The sequence below is a fragment of the Mytilus galloprovincialis genome, chromosome 10, assembly GCF_965363235.1.
Source record: "Mytilus galloprovincialis chromosome 10, xbMytGall1.hap1.1, whole genome shotgun sequence".
Classification (NCBI taxonomy): Eukaryota; Metazoa; Mollusca; class Bivalvia; order Mytilida; family Mytilidae; genus Mytilus; species Mytilus galloprovincialis.
The window spans coordinates 82351973-82373093 of record NC_134847.1 but is presented as its reverse complement, the minus strand read 5'-3'; the positions used below and the strand labels follow the sequence as shown (position 1 = coordinate 82373093).

The window sequence follows — 21121 nt, the reverse complement described above, 5'->3', positions numbered from 1 at the left end:
AAACATGTTTAACCCCGCCACATTTTTGCGCCTGTCCCAAGGAGCCTCTGGCCTTTGTTAGTTTTGTATTATTTTAACTTTAAGTTTCTTGTGTACAATTTCCAGTTTAGTATGGCATTCATTATCACTGAAATAGTATATATTTGTTTAGGGGCCAGCTGTAGGACGCCTCCGGGTGTGGGAATTTCTCGTTGCATTGAAGACCTGTTGGTGACCTTCTGCTGTTGTCTGCTCTATGGTCGGGTTGTTGTCTCTTTGGCACATTCCCCATTTCCATTCTCAATTTTATGTGATGTTACACTATTGTTGTTGTTGTTGATGTGGTTGATAAATGTTTCTCGTTTATTTATATAGATTAAACCGTTGGTTTTCCCATTTGAATGGTTTCACAATGGTAATTTTTTGGGTCCCTTTATAGCTTGCTGTTTGGTGTCAGCCAAGGCTCTGTGTTGAAGACCATACATAAATAAGCCCGTTAGTTTTCTTGTTTGAATTGTTTTACATTGTCATTTCGGGCTTTTATAGATGACTACACAGCCAATTTTGCATAGGTACTATGTCTGTACCAAAAATCTGTAGTACTAGTACTGGAAATCTACTTTTCATATTCAGTACTATTTTGTTACTCTAAAAGTATTGTAATATCAAGGTACCTGTATTTTACAGTACTTGATTTGTACTTAAAAATTAAAGTACTACATATTTTTGGTTACAACGTTACATTTTAAGCATTTTGATAATGTCTACTTCAAATCTCTTAATATTATGATTTTTAAACATGGAATATTGTGATCGCTTTTGGTATTATTTCTGTACCAAAATTTTAAGTACAATTCAAGTACTGTAAAATACAGGTATGTAAATAGTACAATAATTTTAAAGTAAATTAATTAAGAAATAGTACTAAATATCAAAAGTAAATTTTCACTACTACAGATTTTAAGTACAAAAAAAGTACCTCTGCAAAATTGGCCTATAATAGTAAATTTCTGTGTCATTTGGTCTCTTGTGGACAGTTGTCTATTTGGCAATCATACCACGTCTTCTTTTTTATATTTGACCTTAATAATGGTTTACTTTTGCAAATTGGGACTTGGAAGAGTTGTCTCAGTCTTATTGGCACTCATACAACATCTTCTTATATCTATTATGTAAAGTTGATATTAAGTAATGTTAATGTGTAAACTTGGATTTTAGATGTGCACCACAAAGTTAAAATTTGTAAGATATAGATATAGGAAGATGTGGTGTGAGTGCCAATGAGACAAGTCTCCATCTAAATAACAAAAGTAAATCATTATAACCATAAGATCAGTGTTTTCTACCAGTTAATAAACTGTCAAAACAAAATGAATATAAACAATGTGTCAGACAAATCTCATGACATATCTAGCTACATTTGTATCAAATGTGGTTTTTTCTCATGTTTGTCATCATCTGAGGCATTATAGAAGAAACCAATAATGAATATAATGAAGTAAATTAAAAATATTAAGTGATATGGATGGGACAAGTCAATAAGAATTAGGGTCAACACAAGTAAAATACAAATGATGTATAACATAAAAAGATTTCCCAAATGTATTATAACCTTGAAATTTCTACCAAGCAGAAACATATATGAATGAAGTTAACAAAATCCTTTCACCTTTTCTAAATTCTATAGTCTGAGTTAATGAGACATACATAAAACGTTGTCCAGGACTTATACAATTAGGTACATTAAACATGTAACACGAAGTAATACAGAACTCCTTACCCTCTAGTGGCTCTCATTTCCTTCAATGAATAGGACCATATCTATCCTATCAGGAATAAAGCCACAATCATATATATCTGATCCAATACAGCAAAAAACACAGAAAACTATTGATGTTTACTACTGATTTATTTTTTCCTGCTGTACACAGACACCCACAAAATTATAACTCTGGCTTCAAATAATCCCCTGGCCATGGTTAGTTATATTGATGAGTGCAGGACTAGCTTCCCATGCTAAATAATTGATTTGTAAGTTTAACCTATTTTCCTGGATGTCATATATTCATCAAGATGATATCCCTGTTGTGTAATGATAAATATAGTATGGTATTTTCAATCTATCAAAGTAATAAGACAACATGCATCTCCATCTAACACTTAATTAAGCTGCTTCGATATTGTTATACTGTGTCAAACATAAAAACACAAGTCACAAATGATCGGTCGCTACATTCAATAATCTCAAAAGTTTAACTGAGACTGAGTCTGCCTTCAGATTACCTGAATTAATCTTAATTATGGGTTACCACATTCGATAAGCCCTGAAACTTGATTAAGTTATTTTTAGATGGGTTAAAATTTATCAGAAAACTAATGTGTAAATCTCCCACCCACATCCTATAAATAAAACCACAGTTTTAGAATCCATTCTTTCGTTATGTCAAACTCAAACTTTCATTATCTAGCTTAGATATGTTATTTACATGAAAATCAATTAACTGAAATCAATTAGCCAAGGTGATTGAATTAAATTGTCAGTGCTTTGGAACAATATTAGAACCTTTTTAGGAAAAATATATTGCTTGTTGGTTAAAACTTAATGTCAATTACAGCAAGAATCTTTTATGACAGACTTAAGATGCTATAGTTTGTTTGGAAGCATTCTTATTAAATATTCAGGAGCAAAATGAAAATTAAAGAAGAGTTTTGCACACTTCCTGGTTAACCATAGTGAGTCTTATGACTTTATTTACCAAGCCAGTTAAATACACAAATTGACATTTTTTTTTCAACATGATTTCAAGTATACTTTCCTTTATTAAAAAAGGCATATATATTAACGAGAAATCATATGCTAGCTGATATGAAAGTTACCAACCAAAACAGTTGTATTTTCCTGTACACTTTATCAATTTTTAAGATGCAGTCATTTCAGGGCAGGACATGCAAAATCTGGAATCCTTTGATTTTGTCTACCAGAATCATGCAGTGTACAGGTATATACATGAACAGAGCGAAAGCTTTATCTTCAGAATAGATGTCTTAACAGAAGGCACAGTATGTTTACCAAAGACTGAATTCCGAAGACAAAATGACATATTATTATTCTAATTACTGTGACATTTTGTAAATTAGCCAGTCTTTAATTAAATTACATGCATGTGTCAGTAAAATTAGATACCAAAGGACAGATGGTTCAGACAATGTTTAGGAAAAAGTCAGTGCAGACTTTAATCATATTACGACATAGAAGTAAAGGTCTTCTGACTGTAATGATCGATTACTAATGTCAACCGTCTACTAAGCATATAACAATTACTACCATACAAATAATAGAACAAGTATTCAAGCCATCCAGATAATATACATCAGACAATAGAAGTCAGACAACCAGGACAGAATTTACAGATAGTCATTTTCAATTTTCTATTAAGTACCCCCCTGAGACCAATTACATAGTCCAGACTTTTCACTTGTTTCACTACAGATTTAATTTGTGTTTTCTGTCTGATTACAACTTGTATACCAGTTATGTAACATACTTTGGCAATGGTGTAATACAACTTGTATACCAGTCATGTAACATACTTTGGCAATGGTGTAATACAACTTGTATACCAGTCATGTAACATACTTTGGCAATGGTGTAATACAACTTGTATACCAGTCATGTAACATACTTTGGCAATGGTGTAATACAACTTGTATACCAGTCATGTAACATACTTTGGCAATGGTGTTATACAACTTGTATACCAGTCATGTAACATACTTTGGCAATGGTGTAATACAACTTGTATACCAGTCATGTAACATACTTTGGCAAAGGTGTAATACAACTTGTATACCAGTCATGTAACATACTTTGGCAATGGTGTAATACAACTTGTATACCAGTCATGTAACATACTTTGGCAAAGGTGTAATACAACTTGTATACCAGTCATGTAACATACTTTGGCAATGGTGTAATACAACTTGTATACCAGTCATGTAACATACTTTGGCAATGGTGTAATACAACTTGTATACCAGTCATGTAACATACTTTGGCAATGGTGTAATACAACTTGTATACCAGTCATGTAACATACTTTGGCAAAGGTGTAATACAACTTGTATACCAGTCATGTAACATACTTTGGCAATGGTGTAATACAACTTGTATACCAGTCATGTAACATACTTTGGCAATGGTGTAATACAACTTGTATACCAGTCATGTAACATACTTTGGCAAAGGTGTAATACAACTTGTATACCAGTCATGTAACATACTTTGGCAATGGTGTAATACAACTTGTATACCAGTCATGTAACATACTTCGACAATGGTGTTATACAACTTGTATACCAGTCATGTAACATACTTTGGCAATGGTGTAATACAACTTGTATACCAGTAATGTAACATACTTTGGCAATGGTGTTACAAATACAACATGTATACCAGTCATGTAACAAACTTTGGCAATGGTGTAATACAACTTGTATACCAGTCATGTAACATACTTTGGCAATGGTGTAATACAACTTGTATACCAGTCATGTAACATACTTTGGCAAAGGTGTAATACAACTTGTATACCAGTCATGTAACATACTTTGGCAATGGTGTAATACAACTTGTATACCAGTCATGTAACATACTTTGGCAAAGGTGTAATACAACTTGTATACCAGTCATGTAACATACTTTGGCAATGGTGTAATACAACTTGTATACCAGTTATGTAACATACTTTGGCAATGGTGTAATACAACTTGTATACCAGTCATGTAACATACTTTGGCAAAGGTGTAATACAACTTGTATACCAGTCATGTAACATACTTTGGCAATGGTGTAATACAACTTGTATACCAGTCATGTAACATACTTTGGCAATGGTGTAATACAACTTGTATACCAGTCATGTAACATACTTTGGCAATGGTGTTATACAACTTGTATACCAGTCATGTAACATACTTTGGCAATGGTGTAATACAACTTGTATATCAGATATGTAACATACTTTGGCAAAGGTGTAATACAACTTGTATACCAGTCATGTAACATACTTTGGCAATGGTGTAATACAACTTGTATACCAGTAATGTAACATACTTTGGCAATGGTGTTACAAATACAACATGTATACCAGTCATGTAACAAACTTTGGCAATGGTGTAATACAACTTGTATACCAGTCATGTAACATACTTTGGCAATGGTGTAATACAACTTGTATACCAGTCATGTAACATACTTTGGCAATGGTGTAATACAACTTGTATACCAGTTATGTAACATACTCTATGTCTATAGTCTATTTCTACATAAGGAAATGCCTGCATGTGTAACCAAGTCATGAATATGACAGTTGTTAATTTATTTTTATTTGTTTAAGCTTTTTGATTTTGCTGTTTGATAAGGGACTTTCTGTTTTGCTGTTTGATAAGGGACTTTCTGTTTTGCTGTTTGGTAAGGGACTTTCTGTTTTGCTGTTTGATAAGGGACTTTCTGTTTTGCTGTTTGATAAGGGACTTTCTGTTTTGCTGTTTGATAAGGGACTTTCTGTTTTGCTGTTTGGTAAGGGACTTTCCGTTTTGCTGTTTGATAAGGGATTTTCTGTTTTGCTGTTTGATAAGGGACTTTCTGTTTTACTGTTTGGTAAGGGACTTTCTGTTTTGCTGTTTGATAAGGGACTTTCTGTTTTGCTGTTTGGTAAGGGACTTTCTGTTTTACTGTTTGATAAGGGATTTTCTGTTTTCATGGAGTTCAGTATTTTTGTTGTTTAACTTTTTCTATCAAAAACATTCTACACATTTACACAATTATGATTGCGTTTCAGCAAGTTAAAATACTTGTATCAATCTCCTGAACTCCATATTTTTATAATAACACTTCTTGTGGATTATCTATAATTTATCCCAATAGAAAACTATAAGAATGAATCTTTAGTAATGACCTTTCAACTAATGAGAATTTGCCTTGAATCCCTTTCCTTACAGCATACCAGTGGCATTACTATCTTATAAATATGTCAAGATAATGATGATACATATAGTCATCTCTAGCTGTATGCCCATAATATTCATCAAGAGCATTTTATAGTTCAAAAATATTCACATTTACTACATTTAAAGTTTCAAAACGTATAAAGAGTCAAAAAGCGAAGTATATACTATGTATTCTGTCTAGCATGTTCATGACATTAGAATAGAAACTCAATATTCCTTATAAGTCAATGAGATTGAATGAGTTTGTAAAATTATAAGTTAATTTTGAGTGAATGAAACACTCATTAATTTTTTCAATTTTGTACTTAATATAAGACAACAACAATTGCAGTCAGAAACAAACAGTATGTGTCCTATCAGAATCGAAATAATTCATGGGGGCTTGAATATATCTAGATTTTACCACGGGTTGTCCCTTTATGCCGATATTTTACCCCTCGCTATCGCTCAGGGGTAAAATATTTGTCATAAAGGGCCAACCCGTGGTAAAATCACGATATATTCAAGCCCCCATGAATTATTTCTTAATTTTTACATCTCTGACTTCAATACTGATCTTCACACAACGAGCATTTAGTGTTAACTTTCCCTAAAATATAACTTGTATAAGGGAATGGATATCTATATGAATAAAATAAAGACTTAATATGGGGACGAAGTCCCCAATAACAGTAGAAAATTCAATAAAAAAAATTTTTTTTTTATTAAAAATCGGGAAAACTTTCCCGTTATTTTCATTGTACTAATGAACTCAAAATCGTTCAATTTTTTTTTTGTCGTGTTTTTGAATTTCCGGATCCGCACAGAAATCTACTTCCGTTTCTTGTCTTGTTTGCATGAGACTTTGAATAAAATGTATATTTATCAGTCTAAGAAAGGAACTCAATACTAATTCATTTTTAAAAATTGTTTGTTATAAAAAAAAAAAACGTTACCTGATGACAGCGTTTCATTGTTTACATTGAATATGACGTCATAACTTAAATAACGTCACAACTAAAATCCCTAACAACAGAACCAAAATCGGAAACGTTATGTTCTTTGTTTACATTGAATATGACGTCATAACTTAAATAACGTCACAACTGAATCCCTAACAACAGAACCAAAATCGGAAACGTAACAGTATTTCAGTTTCTCTTTTTAACATGTTTGATTTATACAACAAGAGTGCACACACTGAAATGTCTCGCCTTCTACTAATCATTGATATTATGTTGATACTCCTAAATATAAAGCTTTATTAAGACTGTCACATAAACTTAACATGAATCATGAAAATGAGGTCAAGGTCAGTTGAACCATATGCCAGGCAGACATGTACAGTTAACAATGCTTCCATACAACAAATATAGTTGACCTATGACATATGGTATTAGATAAAAAGACCAAAACTCAAAAACTTAACTTTTGACCACTGAACCATGAAAATGAGGTCAAGGTCAGATGACATCTACCCGCTAGACATGTACACCTTACAATCATTCCATACAACAAATATAGTAAACCTATTGCATAAAGTATGAGAAAAACAGACCAAAACACAAAAACTTAATTATAACCACTGAACCATGAAAATGAGGTCAAGGTCAGATGACATCTGCCCGCTAGACATGTACACCTTACAATCATGAGAAAAACAGACCAAAACACAAAAACTTAACTATAACCACTGAACCATGAAAATGAGGTAAAGGTCAGATGACACCTGCAAGTCCTTCCATACACCGAATATACTAGACCTATTGCTGATAGTATCTGAGATATTGACTTGACCACCAAAACTTAACCTTGTTCACTGATCCATGAAATAAGGTCTAGGTCAAGTGAAAACTGTCTGACGGGCATGAGGACCTTGCAAGGTAGGCACATACTAAATATAGTTATCCTATTACTTACAGTAAGAGAGAATTTAACATTACAAAAAATCTGAACTTTTTTTTCAAGTGGTCACTTAACCATGAAAATGAGGTCAAGGACAATGGACATGTGACTGACAGAAACTTCGTAACATGAGGCATCCATATACAAAATATGAAGCATCCAGGTCATCCACCTTCTAAAATATATAGCTTTTAAGAAGTGAGCTAACACCGCCGCCGCCGCCGGATCACTATCCCTATGTCGAGCTTTCTGCAACAAAAGTTGCAGGCTCGACAAAAAATCATACAGACTTCGTCCCCATTCACAGGTTATGCCTGCCTCATATTAGCAGTTTATGATCTCCCCCTCAACATGTCTCTTTTTTATTGGTGTTTACTTATTTGAATATAAGGGGAAGTAACTCCTACAACAAGCATTCATACTAAATTTATAGGATATTTTCCCTAGATATTCATGGATAACTAATGGATACATAATTGAAGCTGTAGATTAAGTACAATTTTTAACAGTAAAAGGGTGCTAAAATTGATTAATTTGTGTTAAAAACATAACAGGAGTTACAATTCAAGAAGGGACTGAGATCAGGTGATCTCTATATAATATACTGGATAAAATCATGAAATGTTAGGGTATGATAAAGTCAAGGAGAAACTTATGTGACTAAACAATTCTAGTATTAAACAATTAAGATGGGAAAAAATCATAACATAAAAATCCTCCTCATTGACACAATATTCTAATGACAAACTGAGATCAAATGAGTCTTGTATACCATGAATAATGGCTCTATGTATTTAATCTTCAATATCATCACTACATTAAGTATTCATTTCACATAAAAATCTAAGATGAACTTTCTCCAATAATTAAATAACTTTTCCTTTCATTTGATCAATCAGAATTTTATTGACAAAAATATGTTCAATATAAAAACCATACATGTTTTATTTAATCTGTTCCTATATGTTCTAGATCTGTAATCATACAAGTTTTACATTGTGTTGTGCTTTGTTATTCATGAGATTGAAATGGTTCATTTATCAAATAAGGTTTACTTGTAAATATAATCATTACCATATGATATATAAACTCATAAAACTGTGTTTATGGACAACTTTTTAAATATCAAATTATAATCCTGGTACCAAGTCATCATTGATACCACTTAAGTGTTATATTATAAATTAATTCTTCAACTTGTTGACAATAATTATACCATAGAGAATTCAAGTTCAATAATGAATCTAATCATTAAACAATTTTAAAACAACCAATCTAATATAAGGATAAAAATAATATAGTCTACTATAAGAATATATTTTTTTCTCAATGTTGAAGGTCATAATGGTTGCCAATAATAACCTTCATCCACTTTAATTGAACTTTGATGGATAGTTGTCTCATTGGAAATCCTACCACAATTTCTTTTTTTCATTTTTTATTAACCATGAAGTACACAGTGAATATATACTAAAATGATTCAAATGTGGGTTTTTAAATCATTGCTCAGTTTACACAGTATGAGTTTTGCTCATTGTTGAAGACTTATTTCTATTTGTCTCTAGTGGATTACAATGGTCTTTAATTGGCAATCATACCTTAAAATCATTATCATTATCAATGAACTAGTATACATATTTGTTAATGGGCCCAGCTAAATGATGCCTCCGGGGATGCAGGAGTTCTCGCTTCATTGAAGAACCATTGGTGGCCTTCAGCTGTTGTCTGCTCTAATGGTCGGGTTGTTGTTGCTTTGACAAATTCCCCATTTCCATTTTCAATTTTACTCAATATTCTTAACCTTATGCTGATGTATCTGTAGTGTTAAATATATAATACATTATAAATAGATTTAATTAGAATTTCAAACAGCCTAACCAAATTACTGAATCATCTGTACAACAAGTTTATAGGTATACCAATAGAAATTAAATTAATTGAATCTAGAGTTTAATTGTTGTTGCAGAGTTCTATGACACATTGGCAATAGACAATACCGCAGTAGAAGAACTCATCCCAGATTATTTGATAAACCGCAATCCTGTTAATGGACCTTTGGGCACAGAAAACGTTATTCAACTGAAAAGAATCATTAATGAACCTAAGATTGGACCAGGAAAACATTATGCAATCTAAAACAGTAATGGAGACCTTTGGGTGAATAAACATGCAATTGAAAAGCTTTTAAACTTTAAAAACCACTTTAAATGGGCTGCTGCATGGGAAATGTTCTGATGTTTCAGACATGCTAACAATGAACATTAAAACATTGCATCAATCTCCCGTATATAACATTGTTTACACCACATTATATCCTGGATAAGAATGGAGTTTTCATGTCTGTAACCTGATAGACACCATTATACGGTTACGTAATAATGTGTTACAATGCTCACTTCTATTTGTTACAATCATGTGCTTTGTCAGTGTATCCAGAGAACACTATATTTACATATTTGACAGCAGAGCTTCAGTGTGTTGGAGTAATTCTGTCATTGATGCTTTCAATCAAGATTTATTTTAAACAGCTATTGTTACTTTGGATGCAATTAAATTTATAGCTCAGATTTCTTATAACTATCTAGCATAAATTTAATTCAAAATTCAGATTATTGGTTAACAAAATTACCTTTATTACACTTCAAAGATTTATTCTGCAGAATTGACTTTTTAAGTTACTCAAAATTATATTCTTTTATATTTATTTACATTTTTGCCATTATAGACAATTACATAAAATCCTTGGTTTCTTTTGGATAGTTGTTTCTCTAGTATAAATTGTATGTTGTTGCTTTGACATTAGACATAAATTATTTATGGCACAATACAGTGGCGGATCCAGAAATTTACATAAGTGGGGGCCCGCTCCAGTCACACATCAATGATTCCCTATATAAGCAACCAAATGTTTTCCCAAAGGGCCCCCCCCCCCCCCCACCTAAATCCGCCTCTGCTATATATGGAGGTAGTAGTACATTTGTACCTTCAACTATCTGTACTAGCCTGTCACAGCATGTTCTAATTGTGAAATGGCTATTTCAGGAGGATGTCAATACAATTCATCCTCCAACAATATAAAGTTAATAATGAAACATCACACACATCCATATGTCCAACACCTAATTAGGTTAAGATGTTACAATGACAGTACACATGACACATGAATCTATACCTACATCAAGGTATATACATTCAAACACTCAAAAGTGTACAAAGCAAAAAGGTAAAATATTTTGGAACATATCATCTTTAGGGCCTTAAAGATAGTGCAAACGTTAAAAACAACTTTGATGAAGTTGCAAACTTGTGGTACCATATAATACCTTGAGAAATTTTAAAAATTAAAAAGACCACTTTTGAGTTATTGCCCTTTGAATTATTTTTGGCAAATTTCACAGCTTTTAGGCTATTTAACTTGAAATCTTTTACAAAGAAAAAGAAGAAAGCATATAAGGCAGGGCAACACTAAGACAACATATGAAGTTATGTCAGACTCAGACTGTCTGTTAACATCACATAAATTAATATTTGATATTTTTATTTATTGCAACTCAGTTAAATAAAAAGTAAGAGCTCTTCCAAAGGGTGATTTTTATATTTAGGTTCTTTTAAGGATGTACTTAGGTAGGTGCAATTGAGGTTTTGGAATTTGTGTCAAATGTTCGGACTCTTTGGTGTTTTTCAATACAATACAATGTAAAATATTTTGCCCCATAACACCCATTCATGTTTTCATATATGACTTAATAGCTCATGAAAGGTCATTTACCAAAATTTTAGAAGATTTTTGATTTTCTTTCTTTTGTTTTGAGACCCATATGTAACCAATGCAAATATAAAGTAAAAGTCTGAGTCAGCTTTTTCCCGCCATATTTTAAATATCATTTATCTCGAAAAGCCATGACCTATCAATATTTCTAGCTTATTTTATTTCTTAACCAATGCTTTGCTAGCTGTACATGGAAACTCAACTAATCAAGAACATTTGTTGTTGACCTTTAAGTAAGTTACTGAACTTTGGACAAAGAGTCAAGGACAGGTGACCAATTGAATCAATTGAGACTCAGTATAACCTTTTTATTCCTATATGCAAAATATGGATTGGATAGCTTGTCTACATTGTAAATAATAATCTCAACACAATTAGTTAATGCTGTCACCACTGAATTACCATAACTTTGTCTCTCACTGTCACTTATATTATAAGCGAGACAAACATTTATACATTGTTAATCAGATTTACCTAATTTTTACTTCTTAAAGATTTGTGACTAAATAATAACTTCCCTAGATAAAACAATACATTAACATGCAAAAACATGGACTAGCTTAACTCCTTGTGGACCGAAAGAATTCAATTTTCCTTATCTAGTTGTAAAAAATTTGTTAAAATTAATTTATTTTAAGTCCATTTTTTTACTGTACTGTTGTATAAAGATGGTAGGAAGGTTTTGAAATTTCTAATTTCAATTGAAAAGTCTGTTCTGCTTAGAAGAAATATAAATTTGGATATAGTGTGGATTCATTATCAATCTTTGGATACCAATTTTCAAGGATTTTGTGGGAACAGGTGAACCAAGAAATAAAATGTTCAACTGACATTGCAAATTTTTAGCAAAACCACAAATATCTGTGAACATGGAAGTTTTCCTCAATCTACAAAATTTGGTGCCAACAAAAATTAATGAATACATGAGTATATATATTTAAATAATGATAAGAATAATCAAATTCTTCCTTAAATCATTATCTTTTTCAATATGCAGTTAAGCTTTTAAATTGGAGAATATCATGCAAACAAAACTATGGCATTCAGACTCAGGGATGTTACTGGAACAGCCATCCAAAATTTCTGTTTAATGACAGTCAATCTAGTCGAACTTGTTTCTTTAAAACTATAACAGTTTTGAACTGTCTGTAGTTTAAAATATCTATCATACAAATTTTATCCAATAATTCATAATTGTATTAAAAATTGAAGGTAAATTTAAATGCCACTATAATAGTTTTCTGGCATTCTGCTATAAAAATAAGACATACCTGGATCCTTGGGACCACAGTCTGGAGAAAAATGACAACATTTATAATCACTATATATCACAGACAAATATAATCCTCAGCTCTATACTATCTATTATCCAACAAATTTAATAGGACATTTGCAGGAACTTGACATTTTTGCATAATTTTCCATTAAAACAACGAAAACCTGCATAAATCCATACCAAACATACAAACATCATGATGTTAATTTGACAATATGAAGTCTTTAGATCAGTCAACAGATGGGGCAGTTACGAAAATGTCAAACTTTTTTAAATGTTGACATTGATGATATGATAAGCCTCGCAACAGGATAAAATCAAATATATAACCTACAACATAATTACAAACTACGTAAATGAGAATACGACTTTATAATCAAATGTAAATTAAATATATTTACACTTCATTTCATACAAATATTATTGGGACGTGCCTTACAGGTATGTAAGAGACCAATATCTCTAAAGGAAAATGAAATATTCACACATGACCAATCAGAAAATGATTACATCTTATATACTGTATTATTGGTAAATATTCAGGTTTTATTGAATTATATGACATATCAATATCAGTGTATTAACCTCAGGCAATACAATGATTCTGTATGTTATAATTAAATGATACGGTGGAAAAGAAAAAAAAAGCTGACAGCGAAAAACTGATTCAAATATTTCTTTTGTATCTGTCATGCCATCTATGTTCTTCACAAATGAAAATAACTGAACAAATTAGCTGGTAATGAGTTCAAAATCAATTCACATTAACAGCAACCATCAAAGTTATGGGGCTTATAAAATAATACATTGGTATTTTAATCATTCAAACCTCTGGTACAATAGCTATGTTTATAAAGGGGCATAACACTTGAACGGTAAAAGTGATGCCACAATTTCAAACTTGATCTGTTTTTTGTGGTGATTAGCATTTTGTATTAGCTTTATAACATTTGGTTGAAGCAAACTAAAGTTAAAGAAAAGAATAGAAAAATTCTGCAATTTTTATGTTTATAAAGGGACACAACTCATGAACAATAAAAGTAACTTAGTGTTGAAGCAAACTTAAGTTATAGGGAACATACACAATTTTGGGAACATTGGCAATGGACAGATGGACAACTTGGTAACACTTAATGCCCCTCAGCTAGGGGGGGATATTATCAGTTTTTTCATTCAAATTGTCATACTGGTAATACTATGCAGTATGGGTTTTGCCACTTCTAAAGATTTTTTTTAATTACTTCAAATGTCTTACATGCAGGGGAAAAGAATATAGCATTTTAGTATAACCAGGAGACTAATTATAGCACCTCTTTTGGAGTATACACTAAAACAAATTTGCATGTTGTTCAATAGAGAAAAGCTGTTTAGGCCATAAATACTGTTTAAAGTTATCCCTTCATTAATGCAATACTGTTAACAATGTCATATTTCCATGGAAATGTGGTAATTATAAGACACATCTATTATAACAATAAAACTCATGTATCAAAACAACTTTTATATAGATGCATACAAAATGTTCATTTAAATTAATGATATTAATGTCAAGTACCGTTCAATGATCAAGCGTGATCAAAAATTAAAGCTATCAAAAAATAGGAAAGAAAATAAATAACTGTCATGAAACTCACAACAATCAAACATTCCTGGACAACATGCTGCATAAAGATTGTATAGATTGATGTGAAAAGAGTAAATCAAAATTGAATTTAGTTGCATGATATCATGTATTCCTCATTATAATAGATAGCTCAGCATTTATATAAAGAATTATAAGTTTAGTATTTTTCCTTTCTAACTTTAATATATATTAAACTGTGCTGGATTATAAGTCTGTTGGTGGTCCTACAGCAGTGGCAGATCCATAACTTTTTATAAATTGGGGCCCGCTCCAGTCATTCTCTATATAATCGACCAATATAAAAAAGAAGATGTGGTATGATTGCCAATGAGACAACTATCCACAAAAGACCAAAACCTAGTTTTTCCCAAAAAAAGGGGGTGTGGGGTCCAAGCCGCCAGGCCCCATGGATCAGCCTGTATACATAAAGATAAGCTGTTTCATTGAGAACTTAAAGAAACCCATTCTAGGTCCTCATAATATTTTACTAAAAATAGTGATAAAAAAAAATCATTCTGAAGCCCAAAACACCTGAGTCCATTGAATGAACAGAACTAACATAATTATTGTTTCATCATACTCCATCAGAGTTAGAAGTTAATGCTGATTGGCTTTTAACTGATCTTCAAGTGTAATTTAACATTAACTATAAATATTTAACTATAAACATCATGTTTTAATTAAAATATTAAGGTAAATCCAGGGTATAAAAGCAAAAAGATGTTTTTGTAGTTTAGTTTAGTTTAAACATATTTATTTATAGTGAATAATGGGAAACAAGTTTTGCAACTTATATTAATCCCTTTCCACTTTGCGGGTGCGAGTGCTGCCTTGTAGCGGCATTGGCCTACTCTTTTTTCGAAATCTACAAGGGTGTCTTTAACGTGCAAGAGATATGGTTCTCTCTTAACACGGGTCAGCCATTTATCGTCCCCTTCCGACGGACTATCATCGTTTCCTCAAGACCATACTCACAGATGGTGTCAAGGGAGAGCCGAAAATTGAGTTCCTGAAATTTTCATACCAAACGGGAATCGAACCAGGAACCTCTGTGTTAGTAGTCAGATGCAAATATAGTAGGCTTTCAATCTCATTTAATTATCCACACAACATTAAAAATGCTTACTCATAATGTGTTATTGAGAACAGCGGTGTACTACTGTTGCCTTCATTCATGATAAATTCTATCATTTCTATAAACTGGCTCCAAGATCCATGCCGTAAACATATTTCAGTTTATGAAATTCTATGAGTTTTGGGTTTTGTATATTAATGAAGACCTGATAATACAGTGACAGATTTGAAGTTGTTAACTTTAACACCATTTGGACTCTTAGGTGTAGAGTTATATCATTGGTAATTAAATCTAACTATTTCTTATAATTTAATATTTATAACATTCATAAATTTCTTTTTAAAAGCTAAGACTAACATTTACTTGTTGCATATCTAATACAGAGTTTGAGACCTTAGGTAAACATTGATTTTACTTAGAAACAACAACATATCAGGTCTTAGGAGAAATCAATGATAGAGAAGCCTATTAAATCAGGCAACCTAGTTCTATCAATATTTGACTATAATTAAATTAAACCTTAAGTCAATGAAAAGAAAACTTTAATTTCTATTAACCATGTTTGTAGATTATAGGATGCTAATCCAGTCACATCACTCAGCTATTCTATGTCTTGTCATTATATGACCCAAAACAATTCAGTGTTCTAAAACACATTTTACTGGCTGTATTTCAATAAAATAAAATTGATCTCATTCAACAAGAATTTATGTGATTCTATTGAATTTAACATCATTGACTTTGATTAATCAACACTCTGAAAGGAAAGTTTAAGAATAGATAGGGTAAAGTTGACAGCTATCACCCATCAAACTTTAATTAAAGGTCATAGTGCTACCCTCAACACTGCATAATTGCTTAAAAAAATATATCAAATTTCTGTTTTTTTTTATAGTGTAAATGCTTTCAAATACTTTCTTTAAACAATATAATAAAAAAGATATTATCTTTTATCTCATATAGTTTTCATTACAAAAGACAGAATGTTGGAAGGATAGACAAGGCATAATGTAAACCTCAAGAGGACTAAATCAAACAAAAACACCAAAAAACTTAAATATCAAATAAAACTGTCCTAAAATGCAATTCTTTGAAGTCTCATCTAAAAGCCTTTGTAATTTTTTTTTTATTTTACCATAAACCAGGAAGTGATAATACAATATGAATTTAATATGTCAGCTGGGAACATGCTTCAAGACAATTGATTGTTTCTAGTTTGGATTACAAACAATAATATATTGTAGAAGGAGAAAATATATATCATTTTTTAGTTAATATCATTCAATTGCCTAACAAACCTCGTCAGTGTGTCTCCATATATAATTAGCTAGTAAATGATACATTCAACATATTTATGCTATGAAGATGAATTAAAAAAATTAATTTGCAAGTATTACTGAATCGTTGATGTAAATTCTAAATTGCTGTGGTAGAACAAAATTATATCCTGTTTTAGTTTGTCTGCAGAAGAGTCAACAATATAAGTAAGTAAAATACAGAACAGGGTGGTAGTGTATTCAAAAAAACAATTTGTAGTACAGGACAAGGTGTAAGTTACACAATGACAAGCTGGTAAGTTACTCAATGACAAGCTGGTAATTTAAACAATGACAAGGTGTAAGTTACACAATGACAAGCTGGTAAGTGACACAATGACAAGGTGTAAGTTACACAATGACAAGCTGGTAAGTTACACAATGACAAGCAGGTAAGTTACATAATGACAAGTGGGTAAGTTACGCAATGACAAGCTGGTAAGTTACACAATGACAAGGTGTAAGTTACACAATGACAAGCGGGTAAGTTACACAATGGCAAGTGGGTAAGTTACACACTGACAAGCTGGTAAGTTACACAATGACAAGGTGTAAGTTACGCAATGACAAGCTGGTAAGTTACACAATGACAAGGTGTAAGTTACACAATGGCAAGCTGGTAAGTTAGACAATGACAAAGTGTAAGTTACACAATGACAAGCTGGTAAGTTACACAATGACAAGCTGGTAAGTTACACAATGACAAGCGGGTAAATTACACAATGACAAGCTGGTAAGTTACACAATGACAAGGTGTTAGTTACACAATGACAAGGTGTAAGTTACACAATGACAAGCTGGTAAGTTACACAATGATAAGGTGTAAGTTACACAACGACAAGGTGTAAGTAAAACAATGATAAGCTGGTAAGTTACACAATGACAAGGTGTAAGTTACACAATGACAAGCGGGTAAGTTACACAATGACAAGCTGGTAAGTTACACAATGACAAGCTGGTAAGTTACACAATGACAAGCGGGTAAGTTACACAATGACAAGATGGTAAGTTACACAATGACAAGCGGGTAAGTTACACAATGACAAGGTGTAAGTTACACAATGACAAGATGGTAAGTTACACAATGACAAGCGGGTAAGTTACACAATGACAAGGTGTAAGTTACACAATGGCAAGCTGGTAAGTTACACAATGACAAGCTGGTAGTTACACAATGACAAGGTGTAAGTTACACAATGACAAGCTTGTAAGTTACACAATGACAAGCTGGTAAATTACACAATGGCAAGCTTGTAAGTTACACAATGACAAGCAGGTAAGTTACACAATGACAAGCGGGTAAGTTACACAATGACAAGCTGATAAATTACACAATGGCAAGCTGGTAAGTTACACAATGACAAGCTGGTAAGTTACACAATGACAAGGTGGTGAGAACAAAAGAACAATGTGTCTGAGGACATGAATGCCCAAACTGAAGCTTGCTCATAATATATGAAAATACTTCTTGGACAGACGGACAGACAGACAGAATGACAGTCAATGGTAACATTTATTTGCCAGGGGATATAAAAATCAAAATAATGAGTTCCAATAATCTTAATAGGCTGTATAAATTTTTATATGAATAATGTAGTTGGCATCCCAAAGTACCCTGACTCTTACATAACACAATAATGGACAGACATGTAGTACATAACACAATAATGGACAGACATGTAGTACATAACACAATAATGGACAGACATGTAGTAGTCTCCCCTGGGAATACAGGTGTAAATAAAAGTAACCTGGATCTGACATAACACAATTAATGGACAGACATGTAGTAGTCTCCCCTGGGGATACAGGTGTAAATAAAAGTACCCTGGATCTGTCATAACACAATAATGGACAGACATGTAGTAGTCTCCCCTGAGAGTACAGGTGAACATGGTGAAGATCCTGTAATTAACCTTATACTGCAGAAACAACATTGTTAGGAGATAATCTATAGATCAGGTAATAAATCTTTTCAATCAATTACATACTTTGATATTATAGCTCAATAAAACCTCCAGGAACCTGGTCTCATTGATCTTATTAGTTCTTAACAAAAACTAATTACAACTGGGATATTATTACTGCTTTCTTTGATGACTGACTCATCATATCTCAAAAGGTCTTGTAAGCTGTGGACATCAGGACATGTCTGCTAAATTTGTCATGTAAGCTGGACATGTCTGCTAAATTTGTCATGTAAGCTGGACATGTCTGCTAAATTTGGCATGTAACCTGGACATGTCTGCTTAGTTTGTCATGTAAGCTGGACATGTCTGCTTAATTTGTCATGTAAGGTGGACATGTCTGCTTAATTTATTGTTGAATAAGATGGATAATTGTCTGCTAAATTTGTTAAATAAGATGGACATGTCTGCTACCTGAATCCTATTACCTATTGTGTAATATTGATGGAATATTGTTTGACATTTAGTGGCAAATATTACATGTATATTCTGGACAAAAACAAGATAATATAATTAACATTATGATTCCTAATCTGCGCAAGGTAGACATTTTCGACTTTAACTTTATTTCAGTTATTTTAAATGTGCTTTACTTCATTTATCAGTCAGCATGAAAACATGTCACCTCACAGGTCATAAAACATGTCATCTCACACAGTAGGAAGACATGTCATCTCAAACAGTAAGAAGACATGTCACATTAATCAGTAAGAAGACATACCATTCTCACACAACAAGAAAACATGTCACCATACACTACATGAAGACATGTCACAGCACAGAGCATGAAGAGAATGTCATCTAAAAAAGCACAGACATTTATAATCAACTCACACAGAATACAGACATGTCACATCACACAACAATGAAGACATGTCATCTCACACATCAAAAAGACATGTCATCACACATATACACATTATCAGTCATCCTAATTCTGGTTTAACCAATCTTTATTCTTACTCCTAATGGTCTTGAGTTCAGAAACAGTATAAATACCAAATCATAAAGCTTCTCACAACCACCCAAACGTAAAACAAACATGCTACCACCAAACCATAAAGCTTGGCCTTATTGAATGTAACTTCTCACAACCACCCAAACGTAAAACAAACATGCTACCACAAAACCATAAAGGTTGGCCTTATTGAATGTAGCTTCTCACAACCACCCAAACGTAAAACAAACATGCTACCACAAAACCATAAAGCTTGGCCTTATTGAATGTAGCTTCTCACAACCACCCAAACGTAAAACAAACATGCTACCACCAAACCATAAAGCTTGGCCTTATTGAATGTAACTTCTCACAACCACCCAAACGTAAAACAAACATGCTACCACAAAACCATAACGCTTGGCCTTATTGAATGTAGCTTCTCACAACCACCCAAACGTAAAACAAACATGCTACCACAAAACCATAAAGCTTGGCCTTATTGAATGTAGCTTCTCACAACCACCCAAACATAAAACAAACATGCTGCCACAAAACCACAAAGCTTGGCCTTATTGAATGTACCTTCTCACAACCATCCAAACGTAAAACAAACATGCTACCACAAAACCATAAAGCTTGGCCTTATTGAATGTAGCTTCTCACAACCACCCAAACGTAAAACAAACATGCTACCACAAAACCATAAAGCTTGGCCTTATTGAATGTAGCTTCTCCCAACCACCCAAACATAAAACAAACATGCTGCCACAAAACCATAAAGCTTGGCCTTATTGAATGTACCTTCTCACAACCATCCAAACGTAAAACAAACATGCTACCACAAAACCATAAAGCTTGGCCTTATTGAATGTAGCTTCTCACAACCACCCAAACATAAAACAAACATGCTGCCACAAAACCATAAAGCTTGGCCTTATTGAATGTACCTTCTCACAACCACCCAAACGTAAAACAAACATGCTACCACAAAACCATAAAGCTTGGCCTTATTGAATGTACCTTCTCACAACCACCCAAACGTAAAACAAACATGCTACCACAAAACCATAAAGCTTGGCCTTATTGAATGTAGCTTCTCACAACCACCCAAACGTAAAACAAACATGCTATCACAAAACCATAAAGGTTGGCCTTATTGAATGTACCTTCTCACAACCACCCAAACGTAAATCAAACATGCTACCACAAAACCATAAAGCTTGGCCTTATTGAATGTACCTTCTCACAACCACCCAAACGTAAAACAAACATGCTACCACAA

General features: G+C 32.6%; 1 protein-coding gene across 9 annotated transcripts in view; it reads right to left on the bottom strand.

Annotated features, from left to right (window-relative positions):
- LOC143048580 (synaptotagmin-7-like) overlaps window positions 1-21121 on the bottom strand; it is a 166902-nt gene that overhangs the window by 78812 nt on the left and 66969 nt on the right. The window contains exon 1 of one of the 9 annotated variants that reach the window (XM_076222341.1): window positions 12913-13214. The exons of 7 other annotated variants lie outside the window; for them this stretch is intronic. In XM_076222341.1, coding sequence (XP_076078456.1) covers window positions 12913-12953 — 41 coding nt within the window. In that variant the 5' untranslated portion in view covers window positions 12954-13214. Of the gene's footprint in view, window positions 1-12912; window positions 13215-21121 lie in introns of those variants that run through there. One more of the 9 variants, XM_076222342.1, reaches the window with a different exon arrangement.